Below are 19,897 nucleotides of genomic sequence, written 5' to 3'. Positions count from 1 at the left end.
TTCTAAAATCTGTATTAGCCAAAACAATTTTGGAAGAGATGAACAAAGTTGGAAGATTCACGCTATGTGACTTCAAAAGTTCCTATAAAGATACAGGAATAGTTAACAGTCTGGTATCAGCATAAGGACGGATGAACAGAACAAAATAAAGGAATAAAGGAATATTCATGTTTTTCCATCCCCATCCCCACCAAAAAATAACTTTGATCCTTACTTTGCAACACGTAAAAGTTAAAATCAATCATAAACCTAATGTAAAACAAAAGCTATAAAACTTTTAGAAGAAAAGAGAGGAAAAAAATCTTTATGACTCTGGGTTAAGGTAAGATTTTATAGAGCAAAGACAAAATGGGTAAATAGGCTTCAACAAATTAAAAACTTCTGCTCTTCAAAAGATACTTTTAAGAGAAATGACAACGGGGCGCCTGGGTGGCGCAGTCGGTTAAGCGTCCGACTTCAGCCAGGTCACGATCTCGCGGTCCGTGAGTTCGAGCCCCGCGTCAGGCTCTGGGCTGATGGCTCGGAGCCTGGAGCCTGTTTCCGATTCTGTGTCTCCCTCTCTCTCTGCCCCTCCCCCGTTCATGCTCTGTCTCTCTCTGTCCCAAAAATAAATTAAAAAAAAACGTTGAAAAAAAAAAAAAAAAAAAAAAAAAAAAAGAAATGACAAAACAAATAATGAACTGAGAGAAAATATTTGCAAAGCCTATCTCTAATAAAGGACTTGTATTCAAAATACGTAAATAACTCAAACTTCAATGAAAAAAAACCACTAAAGGAGGAAATTTGTATGGAACCACAACTGTAATGTGTCAGGAACTGAGAGTAAGATGCTACTCAATTCTGAAACCTCAGGCCTCCTCACCTCATCTCATCATCCCCCTAGTCCGGGATAAACTTTAGAAAAGTATAGTGTTTCTTCATTGTAGTAACACACTGTAAAAACATTTAATAAACATTTGAATACTGCAATACTGAAACTGTTTCCTTAAAATCAACATGACAAGGCAATGGCCACTATTCTATGGCATCAATGCATAGCTCCAGGCAAGAGATAGAGAAAAAAAGAAATGAAAAGATATGAGGATTAAAAAGAAGCAACACAGCTGTTCTCATCTGCAATCAGTCAGACTGTGTAGAAAACCACAGAAGATTTGAGTTTAACAAAGTCCACTGCACTTCTACCACATACACACACACAAATTTTGAAATGTAATAGGAACAATGCTCAAGAAAATTCTCTCTATAGGAGAGAGATGCAGATGCTAATAGCTAGGTAATTTCCCAAACATGACATCCTCTAACAGGCTTAATCATCACCTATCAGGGGAAGAAATGAACAAATACTACTTATTCTTCTTACCAGCAAGGGCCTACAGAATTCGGAAGAAATTTATATAAAAAGTAAATAAGGCTTGAAGATGACCAACCTGCTCCTCTGCTATTCTCGAAGTATTCTGAAGTTTTACTATTGTTTTATTGAAAGCCTTCTGCATTTCTTCCATTTGTTTTCGGTACCTGTGGAGTAAGAAATGATTTAAATTAGCTTTAATTTCTTATTTATTAATTTATTACTGCAAACACACTTCTGATTTCAATATTTGAGATAAATCTACTTTTTTGAAAATGACTTTGTTGAGGCCTGAAACACTTATAAAAGTAAAATAAAGAAGCTCCTTGAGCTATTTGCTACCTTAACATCAATTCTATGCATCTCACTGCTATCCAAGATTAGTCACGTTTTTGTTCAATTAATTTATGACAAAGGAACCAAGAATATACCATGGGGAAAGAACAGTCTCTTCAATAAATGGTGTTGGGAAAACCAGACACCCACAGGCAAAGGAATGAAAGTGGACCACACTCTTACACCATCTACAAAAAGTAACTCAAATGGATTAAAGACTTGAATGTAAGACCTGAGATCATAAAACTCAGAAGAAAACACGGTGGTAAGCTCCTTGACACTGATCTTGGTGATGGTTTTTCGGCTTTGACAACAAAAACAAAGACAACAAAAGCAAAAATAAACACGTGGAGTCCACATCAAACTAAAAAGCTTCTGCACAGCAAAAAACCCCATCAACAAAATGAAAAGGCAACCTGCCAAGTGGGATAAAAAATTTGGAAATAATGTATCTGATTAGGGGTTAATATCAAATACATAAAGAACTTCTACCACTTAAATAGCAAAAAATTAAACAACCCAATTAAAACACTGGCAGAGGATCTGAATAGGCCTTTTTCCAAAGAAGAAATACAGGTGGACAACAAGTACATGAAAAGATGCTCAAAATCACTAATCATCATGGAAATGCAAATCAAAATCACAATGAGAGATCACCTCATATCTATCAGTATGGCTATTACCAAAAATATAAGAAATAACATGTGCTAGTGAGGATGTAGAGAAAAGGGAACCCCTGTGCACAGTTGGTGGAAATGTAAATTGGTACAGCCACTCCAGAAAATAGTAGGGAGGTTCCTCAGAAATTAAAAACAGAACTACTATATGATCCAGTAACTCCACTTCTGAGTATTTATCTGAAGAAAATGAAAAACACTAACCTGAAAAGATATCTGCACTCCCATGTTCACTGCAGCATTATGGACAATAGCCAAGACATGGAAGCAACTTAAGTGTTCACCAAAGGATAAATGGATAAAGTAAATGTGGTATCTGTATACAATGTATTTTTCAGCCATAAAAAAAGTACTAAGTGATATAATATCTATATCTATATCATCTATATCTATCTATCTATCTATCTATCTATATATATATATATATATTAGGGTGACAACAAGTTTGAATTCCACTTGCACAAATGAAAGGATGGAACTTGACGGCATTGTGCTAAGTGAAATGAATCAGAAGAAGAATATTGTATGATCTCACTTATATGTGTAATCTAATAATAACAGTACCCTCAAACACATAGATACAAGAGAACAAACTGGTGGTTGCCAGAGGTAGGAGATGGGGGATGGGAGAAATGGATAAAGTGGGTCAAAAGGTACAAATTTCCAGTTATAAAATGAGTAAGTAATAGGGATGTAATGAAGAGCATGATGACTACAGCTAATAATACTCTACCGTATATCTGAAAGTTGCTAAGAACAGATCTTAAAAGCCCTTATCACAAAGAAAGAAAATCTTGTTAACTATGTAGTAAGTGAACGGTAACTAGACTTAATGTGTGGTCATTTCACAATATATACAACATTAAAACATTACATTGTATACCTGAAATTAATGTTAATTATATCTCAATTAAAAACAAAAAAATTATTAGTAATTTCTGTGGTTCCCTTAAGGCAGCTGATGGGTCAGGGAGAAGCAGGTGTGAGGTACCTACCTATGTGGGCATGCATGCACATGCACAAACAATTTGCCAATAAATTGTATATATGGATTAGGAGGAAACCCATTGGGACAGAATGATGACCTCAGTGACATCTCATTAGAGGCATCTTGATTTAAAAGGAGTAGGGAAAGGTGGTGTTTCAGATACTCTGGACATTTATTGCCTAGGTGTTTATAAAATGTTGGAAAAGAAGTCCTGAGAAAACCAGACAACTTAAGGGATAAAAAAGAGCAAACAAGTACAGGGAAAAGGGAGAACTATGACTGGGGTTCTAATCACTGCATAAGCACACTGGCACTTATGAGCACAAGAGCATAAATTATCACAACTAGAACTAAGATTCTAAGACATATGAAAGACTGCAAATGTTGCCTAATCATCCAGTTCAGTCCACTTTAGTCTTCACTTATTTAAACTCTTAAATGACATCTTATCTAGTTTCACTAAGAACTGCAACATCCATAGTTTATATAGGTATTACATATACAGTATAGATACACATGTTATAGAATACTATAATGTCCCCATGAGTACTGTGGGAACCAAACAGTAAAAGTGGCTGAAGTTAAACAACAGAAGAAAGGAGAAACTGATTAAATTCAAACTTGTTGTCACCCTAATATATATATATATAGATAGATAGATAGATAGATAGATAGATATAGATGATATAGATATAGATATTATATCACTTAGTACTTCTAAAAATCAATTCTTTAAGTTCTTGATCAATATCCAAATAACTTTCTTTCTCCAGCTAAAATGGCACTACTATTATATCATGAGCTAATTAATCCTCTCCTCCTCTAGTCACAGATCATACTATGCCTCTTACCTCACAGTGCAAAGTGGACTGTGCTAATTATGATAAAGCTTACCTTTGGCTAAGCTCCTCCAGATAGCGACCACTGAGAGACATGTTAACTTCTAAGGCTTTTATACGATTATTAAGTCTCATAAATACTGACTCCTTTTGGTTTGATCCATGTACAAGATTTCCATTAGTGTATCCTAGATCTGTGGAATTTTGCAGTTCAGCATAAAAGTCTGTAGCCGTCCTCTGTAACCCTCTTAAAAGGGCATCTTCCGGAGATTGTTCTTCCTCTTTCACTTCAGGTAATGAAGAAGAATCCGTAACGGGAGTCAAAATTTGCTTTGGTGTGTCAGCTATGTTCATTTTGGCTTCCCCATCTTCACCGTCTGGCATAGTAGCAGTGTTTACAGGTGGCACTATTGTTTCAGATAGCTTTGTGATAATGTGCATGGAGGTTATATCTTCTTTTACAATATTATCCATTACTTCATTAAGTTTATTTGTTTCATAGATCACAGTTGGCTTCTCTATAGAACTAAAACTCTCAGACTTTTTTTCTGTTTTATTAACAAGCTCAACAGAACTCTCCAGGGGGATCACTTGAGATGGTGTAGGTCCTGTCTCAAATTTAATAGGCTCAGATACTTCTATTTTAGATAATGAATTGATTTCTGGAGTAACATCTAAGAGAAGAGATTGAGAAAGAGTTTGAGGATGGCTTGGTTCAAGTTCAATTGCATCTGCACTGTGATTAATCAAATCACCTTTGTGCATACTACTTAAGTCACCTGGAACAACAGTTTCAGCTTCCTTTTCATTATTCTTGCTGTCCATTTCTCCACTTGGAGGTGGCAAGACTAAAACATCCACTGATTCTGTAGGTAGCAGTAATGGCTGAGCTGACACAAGATGATCTTTTTCTTTCTTTACAGCAGTTCTGCTACGTTGCCGATAAAGAGCAACTCTAACTGAACACCATTTATATATATATTCAGAAAAACTAGAAATACAACAAATTGTAGATAGTTCACTGCAAAATATTTGTGTCTCTGACTCAAACCAGGGTGATGATTCATCCTCCTGTTCACCACTACCCAGAAGGGTCACTGTAGATGGACTTGCCTCTTCTTCTTCCTCTTGAACTAGCTGTACAATGGGACTCTCTTTTGGAGTCTCTGGTGATGATAGCTCTGTATCGTGTATGTGTCCTTCAGTGGTTACAAACCTAGAAATATGTATCATAATTACACATCACTTTAATTAGAAATCTAAAGTTAAAACTGCGTTAAAAAATCAATGTTTCATACATAAAATAAAAGGAAGGCTGAAAATACAGAAGAAACCAAAAACTTTTTTGGATGAATTTTTCCCTACAAATCATTTTCATTATAAAAAGAAGTATTACTCACAAATGGTGACAGAAAGGCCATTCATTTATCAGAGATCAGCCAGATGACTGAAATGACCATATTTACTAAATGAAACTTACTTTTTAAAAATATCTATTTAAGAATTGCTTGTACGTGGATTCTAGAACTAGAATCCAAGGTTCTAAATACTTATGAACGCACTTTGTGTTTAGGTATCATACTTTTGAAAGGTAGCTAGATTTCTCAAAGAAAATTTTTCTGTGGATGATTAGGGGATTTCTAAGGTAGCATTACACACACACACATACACACACACACACGCACACAATTATCTGCATCCTTCCCTCCCCAACTCCCCAAAATGATCTTAATATCATCTGGGCTAATTATCTATTACTTAAAGGCAAATACTTAATCACTCTAATGAAAATCCTGGCTAATAATAATAGTGCCCCATCTGTAACTCAATCCCATCTCTAAGCCCTAGAGTATGTATGTAAGGCAGGGGAGTGTGTGGGGTGGAACGGGTGGGAACAGTGTTGTAAATTATAATCTCTGTGGTTCATTCCAGGAAAAAAATAATGAATTTCCAGGTGTAGCCCTTATAGCACAAAAGGTACAATCTTTTTTCAAATAACGCAATTTGAATACCAAAGAAACATTTTCATATACAATCTTCCTACTTTGAAAAATTACTAAGAATGACAGGAAATGTTTTTGAATAAAGACTAATATCACAATAGCAAAGGTAGGAATGAAACAGTACCTAAAAAGCTAGATTTTCATCTTGTTGACAGTGAAACAGTAAATTAGATTATGTTCCTTTAAATAGACGATACATAGATATATAATCTCTAAACATCTTCTACTGCTTACTATGTACCATATAAATTATGACAGTGAAAATGAGCAGAATCTGAAGAAGGGGAGGAAGAAAAACTAAAGTGAATTAATTTGGTACAAATTAAATTATATACCATCTGTACATGCTCTAATCGGAGCTATACTTTAAAAAACTCAAACCTGGAAAAAGAAAATCAGTCATCTTTTCATAGTAACTCAACAATGACACCCTATCATGGATTCTTTCATTTTCATTTATTTTCTTCAAAGAAATTGCCATATAATCATCAAAAAGAATTTAAAACAAATAAAAAAAAACATTTAAAAGCAAATAGATTTTATACAAAAAAATCTATTAAAATCAAACTCTAATATAGAAAAGTAAAAACTACTACATTAGTGTGATGTGGTATCTTTCAACATTCATGTGTGTGTGTGTCTGTGTGTGTACATATATAAAATGAAATCGGTTTCATTTAGTTTTGAAAAATAAAGACATACTATATGTTATTAACTGAAGAAGCCTAGTTACAAAATTAGAACTAGCAATCACAGTAGATTTCTTAGTATCTTCTAGGAATCAATGACAAGTAAGGCTATATTTTCTCTCTAGTCATCCAATAAATAAATATCTTTAGTCTCTTTCAGAATGAACACAGGATACAAATTTGTCACTGTGCCCTTCAAAGCACAAAAAATCTCATTTCTGTATCAGTATGGTGTTTAGGAATTACAGCTCAAACCATACGCACTGCAGGTTTCATTACATAATTCCTGTTCAAAAATCTTATCCCGTTAAGCAGAGTTCTGAGAGAGTACATCTACTGAAATATACAAAATTTACAGAAACAATGCCCAATTATCCAGTCATTATGAGCCTATCTGTTACAGATAAGAAGCAGAGGTGGCAAAAACCCTTAATCATCTTTGGTAGAAAAGACTAAAAAAATGAGGATATTTATGTTAACTACATGACAGATATTCCTGCCCAAGGTGCCCCACTGCAACCTGGGGAAAGACCTCTATCAAATTCAATTTAAGAAACTAAATACTCTTAAGAGTTTGCTGTGTGACAAACACGTAATTTAAGAATCACGCTCTAGGTATTTCAGGGTACCCTTTATAGCTTTCTAGGCACAACACATATACTTAATCAATGTTTTTAAATTTGAACTTAATAAAAGCAAGCTTTTAAAATTTGTCCTCAAACCTATACCTGTGGAATTAGGCCAATTATTTGTAATAAGGAAAAGATTTAGTGTTGTGAATAATAAAAGTAATACATAATTTCAAAACAACAAACATGTGGTCTGGGGTAAAGTGCATTCCTAGTACCCAAAAGGCAACTCACAGATATTTTAAGTGGTTGTGGAATGCCTGCCCTCTGATTCAGAGCTTTCTATAGATTATCATTTCACACACAAATCCAAAGTATCTTTCTATGTATACTTAGCTCTCCATTTTAACAGAACTCTAATATCACAATAGAACTTACTCAGGTGATGGAACAGGAGTTGAAACAGGAGCTAAGTCAGGCATTTTAGGTGCAGCTGTGGCAGTGGCATTCTCAGATATACTTTTATTTCCTATTTTAAGAAAGATACCCACGTTGAGTTTAAAAAAGCTATACCATGAAGATATTTCACTATAACAAGTAAAGAACTTTAGTTTCCGGGGAAGAAAAAAAAAAAAGTCAAACAGGTTTGCTACTGCAGACTTTATTTTCTTCCATCAAAGTTCTTTTAGAAAGAAATGATCATACAAAGTCAGAGCTACAAATAATGCATATTCTTTCTCAACTTCTCAGATAATTAATGCAAGTCAAATGACTATTAATTTCATGTAATCTTATATGATTAACATGACTTCTAGACACCTAAAGGAGTTACAAAAGAGAATGAAAAGAAACGTATGGGTCATTTTAAGTTTGCACTTGGAACTAAGTACTTTCTAAGAGCAAAAAAAAAGCAAGATGGTTTCTCCTTGTTACTGACATTCTTACTTGGCATTCTGTAGGGGAAAAAAAATCACCTTCTAAATTGGGTAGTTGTTTGATAAATAAAAGAAAAGCATGCATGAAGTACCACTGGGCCATCAAAACCTCAGGAAAGAAATAAGTGGTAAAATTATTACTTCTACAGCAGGGAAGAGTCAAAAAACAAATTCATGAATTTCATATAGACAGGAGGATCCTTATTGTAAGAATTTGTGAAACTCATATAAACAATGAATAACAGAAGACTGGTAAGTTCCTTTGCATCATCTCTTTATTTCTAAATGAAAAATCACACTGCTTGGCTTATTAATTAATTTTCGTAACGAGAATGACCCCTTGAGTATCAGAGATTTAAAAGACCCATAAAATGATGAGGTACCTTCTGTCAGGTCTTCAGTTTTTGCTCCCAGAATATTAGCAGCAATATTCACCATATTTAGAATGGCATCTAAAACAAAATTCAATCAGAAAAAATACCAATACACCTAAATATTCTTATAAAGCTTAATATCAGATAGTCAAAAAACCATTTTTAATGGTCTTTTTGCATTTTCTGGACTAATTACCTTTTTGTCCAGCTTACTATATAAGTCCAATATAGGACACAAATTTCAGCCAGAAAGTATAAATCTGAATTTTTATGTTCAGAAACTTAATTATACTTTTTTGGTAAAGCTTCCCCGAAACTTCTGCCAAAACACTATCTTCAGCATATTACAAAATTCAAGTAAAATTCAACATACAGCCTGGATTTGGACAGGGAAAAAAATGTGACAACCAAAATTAATATTGTACAGAAAAACTTACTTTTTTAAAGGCTTTACAGTTTAGAACAAAAACAAAAAAAAAGCGTGAAGAAGCAGTTTCCCTCAACAGGTGATTTTTACAGGTATAAATAAACAAAATGGGAAGATTATTATCTGAAGGACAGCAGAAAAATTTTATTTTCAACTATGAACATATCTATTGATAATATGGTTAAATCCCAACATGACTGCATTGAAACAAGTGTCTTTGATAACTTTTAATAATAGATAATAAATGGTACCAATTCTTTTGTGAATTGGGTGGGTATGGGAATTGGCAGGTGAAGTCAAAGTCACAACACCTTCAGCATTATACATAAAGCAATCTGCATACCTGCCAATTCTGCCTCTCTTTCTAAAGAGGATATTTGGATGATGAGTAAAGTGGTACAAACCTTAGTACCTGAATAAGCAGCCAAAGGTACAGGTGTACCACAAAATACCTAACTCCATAAAAAGCTGGTGCTGAGAACAGGTGGCTTCCTTCTATGATGTAATTTTAAGGAACATTAACTTCCATTACCAATCTAATCTTGGATATTCCACTAGAAGTTAATTCACCAGTATCAGGTATTTCTCCTATTAAAATATTAAGATCTGCAAGGGCTACATATTAAGACTCATCAGTTATTTCTGCCTTGGTTTCCTTTCCTAAGAGATGCAAAGGGTTTTCATCACACTTTCAGCGAAAACCACAGATGTAAGCAGGAAAGGCTGTAAGGGAAGAAAGCTGGCACACGATCTAGAAAGTTGAGAAGAAGCCAAGCACTGTCATCTGGAGCTGATCCTATGTAGATACACGTTTTAAGGCAGGAGAAAGTAGTAGGAAATTTCAGACAGTTTGAAAAGTGATGACTAGTAGACAGTCATAAATTTTGAACTTTACATAATTATGGTTCTATATATGAAAGACAATAAAGGAGTGGTACTTTGTTTCCAATCATTAGTATAACACACAAAAGCTTTGTACTTGCTTCATAAAAGTCTAGGATTATAGGTTGCCCTTGCCCTCCGACCTGACAAATTGGTAAACAAAGAAGCAGGGTTGATTCTTAGGCTAACGCATGGGAAAAAACAGGAATGAAAAAACCATATTTCCTCACAAACGAAGGTAAAGTAGCAATGGAAATTCTGTTATTTCCCATAAACCCACTTTTAACATCAACCAATATTCCAACAGTAGAAAAGATTTGCAAATCATATATCTGATTAGGGGTTAATATCCAAAATACGTAAAGAACTATCGCTCAACAGCAAAAATTAAAAATCCAATTAAAACGCTGGCAGAGGATTTGAAATAGGCCTTTTTCCAAAGAAGACCTACAGATGGCCAACAGACCACATGAAGATGTGCAACATCACTGATCCTCAGGGAAATACAAATCAAAACTGCAATGAGATATCCCCTCACACCTGTCAGAATGGCTAAAATCAACACAAGAAACAATACGTATTGGTGAGGATGTGGAGAAAGGGGAACCCTCTTGCAAACTGGTGAGAAAACAAATTGGTGCGGCTACTCAGGAAAACAATATGGAGGTTCCTCAAAAAGCTAAAAATAGAAATACCCTATGATCCAGTAATCACACTATTGGGTATTTACTCTCAAAATACAAAAATACTACATCAAGGAGATACATGCACCCCAATGTTTGTAACAGCATTATCTATAATAGCCAAATTATGGAAACAGCCCAAGTGTCGATCGACTGATGAATGGATAAAGATGAAGTACACACACACACACACACACACACACACACAATGGAACACTACTGACCCATAAAAAAGAATGACATCTTGCCATTTGCAACAACATGGATGGAGCTACAAAGTATTATGCTAAGCGAAAAAAAGTCAGACAAAGACAAATACCATATGATTTCACTCATATGTGGAATTTAAGAAACAAATGAGCAAAGGGAGGAAAAAAGAGAGAGGGAAGCAAACCAAGAAAGAGACTCTCAACTATAGAGAACAAACTGATGGTAACCAGAGGGGAGGTGCATGGGGGGGATGGGTAAAATAGGTGACAGGGATTAGGTACACTTGTTGTAATGAGCACCAGGTGTTGTATGGGAGTACTGAATCACTATATTGTACACCTGAAACTAATTACACTGTATAGTAACTGGAATTTAAATAAAAACTTAAAAAAAAAAAAACACCCAGGAATGGAAACACCACATTTCCTCACAAACCAAGATAAAGGAGCAATGGAAACTCTTGTTATTTCCTCATAAACCCACTTTTAACATCAACCAATATTGCAATAGTATCTGATCTTCTACTTGGTCTGCCAGCCAAAGTTCAGTTAAAACTGACTGCTTCACACATTCCAAATTTTGGAGTCAAATCTATACTCTAAAATCAATCTTAACTCAGATACAAAATTTTGGGGGCACTGAAATTTGGGGGCATTTATTGTTACAGAATTCATTAACAAAAGCAAAATTTGGCAAATTTCTACATTCTCAGCCCATCCAATCCATAAGAAATAATTTTGCTACATTCACAGAACACTGCCAAATGTAGTCTTACTTTGTCTTTTGAGAGAAAGCAGCTTTGTGAATATTCAATTCTGACCACTCCCAATTTGTATCCAAACACGTGACAACTTGTCACAATGATAATCTGACCACTAAAAATCCTTCAGAATAGGCTAAAGTAATAATTTGGAATACAGTACCAAACTAGATACCTGTCCTTAATTTCTCCCAGATTAGCCAACTCCTTTATCTTTGAGCTGGGCACTATTCATCCAATCTCATTCCCTCAGGAATGAAATTCTCCCAGGGATCATCAACATGTTATCCTTAGTCTCCAGCACACTCTGGCTCTTTTGGATGCAGGAAACAAACTACCTATGATACCACATAACAAGACAAACCAACAAAATAACTATTTCCTCCCATGTGAATTCAGATACCTCTGCTGCATGTCTACCTTCGTTCTCTCTTCTCTTGCTAGGTCCTTAAAATATATACATTCATAAAAATACTTTGATGTAAAAGAAACCAAAAACTGTATACTATCTTAAACATACACACAGAAACCTGGCCTTTAAGTGATTCTAACAAAATGCAGACCGTATTTAGGAGTAAAGGCAGACTTGCAAGAATATTAAAGTAGAGAGTGGTCTGGAAAATCCATGTGACAAAATACAAAAAAAGCAGAGTAATGTGAAGAATTTTTGTTGATGTAAAATATTTAAATGCTCTGGTTCAAAAATGTAAATAAAAGAATCAGGCAGAAGAGCTGCCTAGCCGGCATATACACAAAATCAAGAATGTTGCTGTAACATAGTAGTTTCTCCCTTTTTGGCAATTAAGAAAATTATATCAAGAATGTCCAAATATATGGTATGTATGTTCTTTGATAACCAAGTCCTAATAGAAGCAATGTACTCTGGTGACATGTATTTCCTGTAACTACTAACTAACTGTTCAATACCAAAAGGAAAAAGGAGTTTCTATTAAGATTAAAGCCACAGAATTCTGTTTTGGAGACGCTATGTAAATATAAAAAGTAAGTCAGGCCAACTTCAAGCTAATTCACAACGTGTGAAGAGAACAGTTAAATTCAGATATTCTAGTGCCAGAGACTAGCTCTTTGGCCTGATTCCATTCTGTTATTTACTCCTTAAATGTTATACCACCTTGGAGGTAGTAGCAAAGTCAGGCTCAGAAATAGTCCCAGACTCTTCACAGAAAACTAGGAAGAACAGGTATAGACGACAGCAGTGTTAGGTCATGTCTGTAAGCTTTATGACACCAAAGTCTTATCAGTCAGATACTACTGCCTCCTTTTTTTTTGAAACATCAAGAGATGGACATCTTTTTAAACTCCATTTTCTGTGTTTAGGCTTAGCTGACATCCTCCCACCCATCTTGTCTCACTAAACAAATTCTTTCAACACTAGAACACGGGAAGGTAAATAGACTACCTTTCCAGAGATCCATAAAAAGAAAACTAAATATGTTACCAAGAAACACATCTTCAAGGAAGAAGATCCCAAAGTAGGATATAAATAAAGAAGATTCTGTATCTAATTAATTCAAATAATACCTTGGTCAGAGAAGTGATTACAAATAGGGAAATGTCCTCCATTGAGATATAACTGGGCTTTAATGGTGTCTAGCAGTTAATCCCCTAAGAATACAGAAAAAGAAACCAAGAATATCAACAAGATTTCCTTTATCTAACACTATGGTAAGGTACCCTAAGGTGCCCCTTTCCTTTCCAATAACCATCAGAAGTGAGAGATCTTTCAGTCTGGGGCTATTTTCTGACTCTATAAAATAATAACGCTGCCTCATAGCTAATATAGCATCACTGAGCTATGATGATTACTACATATCAGAATTTTTCACATGAATTTAAGGACATGAATATGAATATCCACATAGATAAAACAGCATCATGTTTTTCACTCCTAAAAAACTATGTCCCACAGCAGTGAATGAAGCACCTATTTTTAATTCCATCATCAACTAGATAGCTAAGTTTTCTACTTAAAAGTAGTTTCTAATATCTAGAAAGTCAATTGACTAGCAGTAGAGTGAAAAAAGTATATTGAGTTAATATGTAACAAAGTTAAATACTACATAAAAGGATTCCTCTTATGCAAGTATTTTTAACATTCTTCTTCCTATGCCTTAAAAAGTCTACTGAAGACTACAGTTTTCTATGGAGAGCATAAGGGGAAGAAGGGAGAAGAAAAAAGATAAAAACAAAACAAAAAAACTGACGTGACTCCTAGCTTCCTATACTGGAGCTATACAAAATATCTACTTAAGTATATAAATTACTGGTTGAGTATCCCAAAAGGTATAAAGACAACATACACCATAAGATTGGGATGCAAAGGGGGCGCCTGGGTGGCTCAGTCGGTTAAGCAGCTGACTTCGGCTCAGGTCATGATCTTGCACTCCGTGAGTTCGAGCCCCGCGTCGGGCTCTGTGCTGACAGCTCAGAGCCTGGAGCCTGTTTCAGATTCTGTGTCTCCCTGTCTCTCTGACCCTCCCCCGTTCATGCTCTGTCTCTCTCTGTCTCAAAAATAAATAAACATTAAAAAAAAAAATTTAAAAAAAAAAAAAAAGATTGGGATGCAAGGAACTCTACTTACTAAGAGCAACAAGGGAAATGCACAAGAAACTAGTCATCTATTCTGCTAAGATTTACTTTTACCATATTAATCTCCAAATAAAAAGAAAACTCCTTCCAGTATTTTATATTCTTTAGGAATAACCAAAAATAACAAGCATTAAAGTATACCTACCTGCATTATAACAGTAAAAATAAAGTGTCAGTTGGTAATGGTCTTTCCAAGAGTCTCCTTAGCCAGCCTACCACTAGGCAGGCATGACAAAAACTGAAGCACTAGTATTAGTCATTATTTCTTCAGTTTACAAAGAGTATATTATTATTACTATTATTGTTACTGCTTGAGAATCTTTATTATTATGAATAAGAACAGCTTTTATATTTTGTAATTACATCAGAAACTATATCCATAGATAGATAAACCCTTGTTTGCTAGGATTTCACTCATACATACTACCTCTGCAACTACCATTCGAATTCCCTTCCCATCTAGCATGACTATCCAGATGCTTCTACGCATATGGTCTAGGATCTCTTTAATAATTCTTTCCCCCCATAAATTCACAGCCCATTCTTCCAAGGAATCCGCTTATCAACATAAGCACTTAGGGTAGAAGAAACAACTTGTGCTTGCATTTTTTTTCTCTTCTCTTTCTTTTCGTCCACGCTTATTTTATTTCTATGGAAATATATTTCAAAGGCAGTATCTTTGATTTCAACTCAAGTTCAATATTGGGACTAGGAGCTTCCTAAACTATACCACAACAAAATATCCACATATTTCAGGGGAAAAAAAAGTTGGGAAATACTTTAGTAGTGTCTAGGAAAATCCCCAAATACTCACTTGTAGCAGAACCAAAAAGATTTTTTGTGGATTTATCCTCCCCAGTATTATAATCCAGTGGATAATCTGTTCAAAGAGAAAATGAAGGTAATTAACTAAAACTATCCCTATCAAAGTCAGCTGACATTTAAAGCATATTTTATTATAAATATTCACTATAATCTAAAATATATTCACAAAAAGTTTATGAGATTCAGAAGCTGTTTATCAAACAGATGTAAACTAAGGAAAATAATTCCACTGCTTACCAAAATTTTAATCACATTTATAAGACTTTTTATTCAAGCTTTCCATGTACTTTACCAACCCTTAGTAAATGTTTTCATTTTGCTTATAGGAAAATTAGGGAAGGGAAAAATTCAGTTTTTCAGACTATGGTTTAAGACATCTTAAAACAAGGACTTGGGGCTCCTGGGTGGCTCAGTTGGTTAAGCATCGACTTCAGCTCAGGTCATGACCTTGCAGTTCATGAGTTTGAGCCTTGCGTCGGCTCACAGCTCAGAGCCTGGAGCCCGCTTTGGATTCTGTGTCTCCCTCTCTCTCTGCCTTTCCCTTGCTTGCACTCTCTCTCTCTAAAAGAAACATAAAAAAAAGAAAAAACCAAAACACAAGGACTTGATAATGTAGAAATGGAGGGTGTCATAAAACCTTGTCCTACCCCTTCAGGTTATTAGATTTTAAAAAACAAACAAACAAAAAAACCATATATAATAGTCACATGTCTTAAAGCCACTTACCATAGTCTTCATCAAACAGTTCTTGACGTTCTGACTGATACTGGGAATCGGCAATCTCTTCATATTCTTCCACCATGCTGGTGCCAAATACCCTATTAACAACAATTTCATTAAAGACTTTCAAAACAAAACAGAGTTAAGACTCATCTCTTCATTACAAATGACAAAATACATTAACTTTGGTCATTTTTTGAGGGTCATTAGCTTTTAGACTTCAAAATAATGGCTGTTTCTTACACTGTAGTCATCCATCCACTGTGTCCATTAAAATGCTTTTAAGACATTTAAAAATGTAATGACCAGTTTTGATATCAGTCTAAGATTTTCCATATATTATCATCATAGCAAAATAGCAAGCAAGCTAAGCCAGACGCATATAATAGTTATTTTTTCTCAGAGCAAATTTTTACATTTTTCTAAAATGGATTTAGGAACAAGAAAGGTTTAACAGCTTATATTTCTATAGTATTAACTTCATAAGATAGGAAATTATTTCTTCACTCTAAATATACTGGGATTTTTGTGTATCACTTTCTTTTTTTAATCACTTAGTAAATGTATGTTGTTCTTTAATACCTTATAAGGCTTAATGGACAAAAGTGCTCTGATCCAAAATGTGATACCAACTCCACCTAAAGAATAAAAGCACAGTGCATGTGAGATTATCTAGCAATGTATTCAGTTTCTTTCATTATAACATTTCTAAAAATAAAGTCCTCATTTCCCCAAAAATCAATAATGGTAAAATTTTGCTTTTTTGCCATGCAGTAATATGCCATGCCTTGTTATTCAATATTGCAAAAGAGAAGGTTGCTAACCTTTATGTACTTGATGAACATCTGAAGCAAGAGAAAGGAAAAGAAAAAGAAATCAGTTCCAAAGTCTGGATAACATGCCATAAGCAACATTTAATATTTGTAAATTATACTGTATAATTAAAGTATAGAAAGCAACGTACTGTGATGGATAATATTGTAGTACTCTTATTTCTCTGCAGAAATCAAATCAATGATTTAAATTCTTACCATCACGACTAGAAAGTATAATTGAACTGTAATGAACTAAATTAACTTTAAGGTTATGTTGCTTAAGCTAAAATTCATTGCTGTTGTTTTATTTATCTGTCAGAAATAAAAGCATTCTAAAAGTAATAAAGAGAGGAGTCTGGGTGGCTCAAACTGGTTAAGTATCCAACTCTTGAATAAGGCTCAGGTCATGATTTCATAGTTTGTGGGATCCAGCCCCACATGGCACTCTGCGCTGATAGCATGGAGCCTGTTTGGGATTCTCTCTCTCTCTCTCTCTCTCTCTCTCTCTCTCTCTCTCTCTCCCCCTCCCTCCCTCCTTCTCTCCTTCCCTCTATCTCTCTCTCAAAAATAAATAAATTTTAAAAAATACATAAAAGTAATAAAGAGGATCTAGAAACAGCCTGTGTCTTATATTAATTCAAAATTATAGATACGTATCATATATGTATCTATATATTATTTATATACTGATACATATGTGGATATACACATATACATACATAATGATAAAAATATTAGTAAATACAAAATAATATTTATTCTTATATAATACCGTATACAAATTTTTTTAGGGAAAGCATGAATTTTTCACATGCTATGTTATTGCAAGTATAACTTACAGAACTAAAAGATATGTATAACCCACTGTTAAAATACAAACTATTAAAAAGCAGTTTGTACATCTGGGTTTATTTGGGGATAAGGAAAACCCAGGTAAACTTACAGAACATTTGTTAACATTGGACTTAGAATTAAATGTTTTTTGCTTTTAGAATACTACCAAAAAGAGCATTTTAGACAGCTAATCATCAAAATGCTCCATAGTGTCCCACCATAAAAAACACAAAGTAGGGGCTGGCATTTTTTTGCCACCAATAAAATGTTCTGCCATTATTAATAAAGTAGTTGGTATGAAGAATGATTCTTGGAACTATTTCATAACATGTGCATTGTCTTAATTATAAAATTAAATGCAATTGTATCACCTGCCAAATAATTCTTACAATTTTTCCTTTTCCTAGTATAAAAACTGCTATAGGAAAAGGCCATTAAACAATTATTTCAGAATTCACTTTAAAAGAAACTGAAAATATACCTTCATTTTTCTGAACACTGTTTAACTATTTATTAACTATATTTTAAAAATAGAATTTAGCATTTTTAGATTGAGACTAGGAATACTACAAGTTTACCCATTCATAGAAGCCAATTTAATACATGCTTAAAAAAGATACACATTTAAAGAAGAAAAGACAGAAATTAGAGCTGCTGTCATTCCAAAAGGTCATATTACAAACACAATGGTACTTTAAGGTGTGCTATTATTTTAAGGAAAAAAAAGAGAGGAAGAGAGGTATAAGAAATTCCCATAGGTTTGCCTAAAATCCAATTCAAGAGTGAGAATTCTATTTGGTAGAGATTTCCACCTCTACATTGTGGAAGAAGCAGCAGGAATACTGAATATAAGTGTTTTTAAAAGTTTATTTAAAATTGACATTTGGACACAAAATAGTTCACTTGAATATACAATAGAAAAGGCAAAAGTTATAATATTAAAATTAAAATAGTCTAAGAATCAGATTCTAAAAAAGAAAATCAGACCTGCTTAAAGACTTCAGTGACTAACAATAATCTGGGCTTTGAAATAAAGATATGATACTATAGGGTGCCTGGTTAAGCATCCAACTTCGGCTCAGGTCATGATCTCACAGTTCGTGAGTTCAAGCCCCACATCAGGCTCTGTGTGGACAGCTCAGAGCCTGGAGCCTACTTTGGATTCTGTATCTCCCTCTCTCTCACACACACACACTCTCAAAAATAAAGATATGATACTATGAAGATGACATTTTACATAAAGACTCAAAAAAAGTATTGATACAATTTTAAATTTCATCAAAGCTGCAAATATCAAAAAATTGGCCTAAGTTTCCAGGTATACAAAAGGGAATGTATTAATATTTGTCTCATAAAATAACATCCATGTAAGAATTTTATCAAAAAGAATATTGCATTAAATTTCCTCTTAAGTTTTATGATTTCTAAAAAGGTGGGGTGAGGAACAAAGAAGTATAAATAATAGGTATGTTTTCATTAAAAAACATAGTCCTGTATGTATAAACTTTACCTTCACATATTTTGCATACATCTGTTCATCCAAAGGGAAACTCTGGACATTCCTCTCATCTCTTCCATGGAAAGTACCCAGCTTAATCCACTTATTTGTGGGATATCTAGGAAATAGAAACATTTAAAAAAAAAAAATCATAAACCACATATTGAGAGTTCCATCACATCTTCAAAATACATCCTGTTTGGCTTTTTGTCCCCTCTCTGGGTGAACATCTCACTTAACATAGTTTAAATATGAGTGAAATATTGGGTTGAATAAATACATTTCCTTTTCCAACTAAACTCTGACAGATTCCTCTTTACAAGGGAAGAGTATCTTGAAAATCACACCATTATCAAACAGAAAGCAAGAAAAGGAGAAGACAAGGTAGAACCAAAACTGTTTGTTGGGCTTCTATCCAAGTACAATGGAGGTTTTAAAATAAAGAGTAACCAAGAGATTATTTTGGAAGAAGGAGGTTCTACTCTTCATGTACTGAAACATATGTGATGATATAAAGTCTAAGTAAAAGTACTGGTGGAAAGGGAATCAGAAAAAATCCTTTACCATTAGATTGGAATTTCACAGATCTTACATAGCTGTTCCCCCTCTTTAAAAGGAAATCTAACATAAAAGCCTACAGGTATTATTTTTTATTATTACAGCATTTTAAAAATCCCTCCAAGTAATGAATGCTCTTAAAATTACAGCTTAGAGAAAAAGAAGGGATCAGAGCAAGGTTATTATATGAAAAATGGTTGGAATTCAAAAGGTCTTGAGAATTAACTTCAATAACTGTATATATGCAGTGCTGAGTGTGAGATGGGAGAAGAAACAGCATGGAAAATAAAACCACTAATGATCAACTACAGAAGAAT

At 34.1% G+C, this 19,897-nt stretch overlaps 1 protein-coding gene and 1 long non-coding RNA gene across 6 annotated transcripts in view; one reads left to right on the top strand and one right to left on the bottom strand.

Annotated features, from left to right (window-relative positions):
* SUCO (SUN domain containing ossification factor) overlaps positions 1-19,897 on the bottom strand; it is a 91,580-nt gene that overhangs the window by 22,461 nt on the left and 49,222 nt on the right. For 3 of the 5 annotated variants that reach the window (XR_009613408.3, XM_078440897.2, XM_060643537.3), the window contains exons 11-19: positions 19,035-19,140; positions 16,700-16,720; positions 16,458-16,513; positions 15,882-15,973; positions 15,145-15,210; positions 8,768-8,836; positions 7,888-7,978; positions 4,244-5,404; positions 1,428-1,515 (exon numbers count right to left, since the gene is read on the bottom strand). Coding sequence is in view for 4 of the 5 variants with exons in the window: in XM_078440897.2 (XP_078297023.1) it covers positions 1,428-1,515; positions 4,244-5,404; positions 7,888-7,978; positions 8,768-8,836; positions 15,145-15,210; positions 15,882-15,973; positions 16,458-16,513; positions 16,700-16,720; positions 19,035-19,140 (1,750 nt within the window). In the remaining variant the exon portion in view is untranslated. The remainder of the gene's footprint in view (positions 1-1,427; positions 1,516-4,243; positions 5,405-7,887; positions 7,979-8,767; positions 8,837-15,144; positions 15,211-15,881; positions 15,974-16,457; positions 16,514-16,699; positions 16,721-19,034; positions 19,141-19,897) is intronic. The other 2 variants (XM_060643538.3, XM_078440898.2) reach the window with 1 other exon arrangement.
* Positions 1-19,897, top strand: part of LOC132686043 (uncharacterized) — a 43,684-nt gene that overhangs the window by 15,358 nt on the left and 8,429 nt on the right. The window lies entirely within an intron of this gene.

Source organism: Panthera onca, chromosome F1 (assembly GCF_046562875.1).
Source record: "Panthera onca isolate mPanOnc1 chromosome F1, mPanOnc1 haplotype 2, whole genome shotgun sequence".
In the NCBI taxonomy this organism is placed as follows: domain Eukaryota; kingdom Metazoa; phylum Chordata; class Mammalia; order Carnivora; family Felidae; genus Panthera; species Panthera onca.
This window is presented reverse-complemented; position numbering and strand designations above follow the sequence as displayed.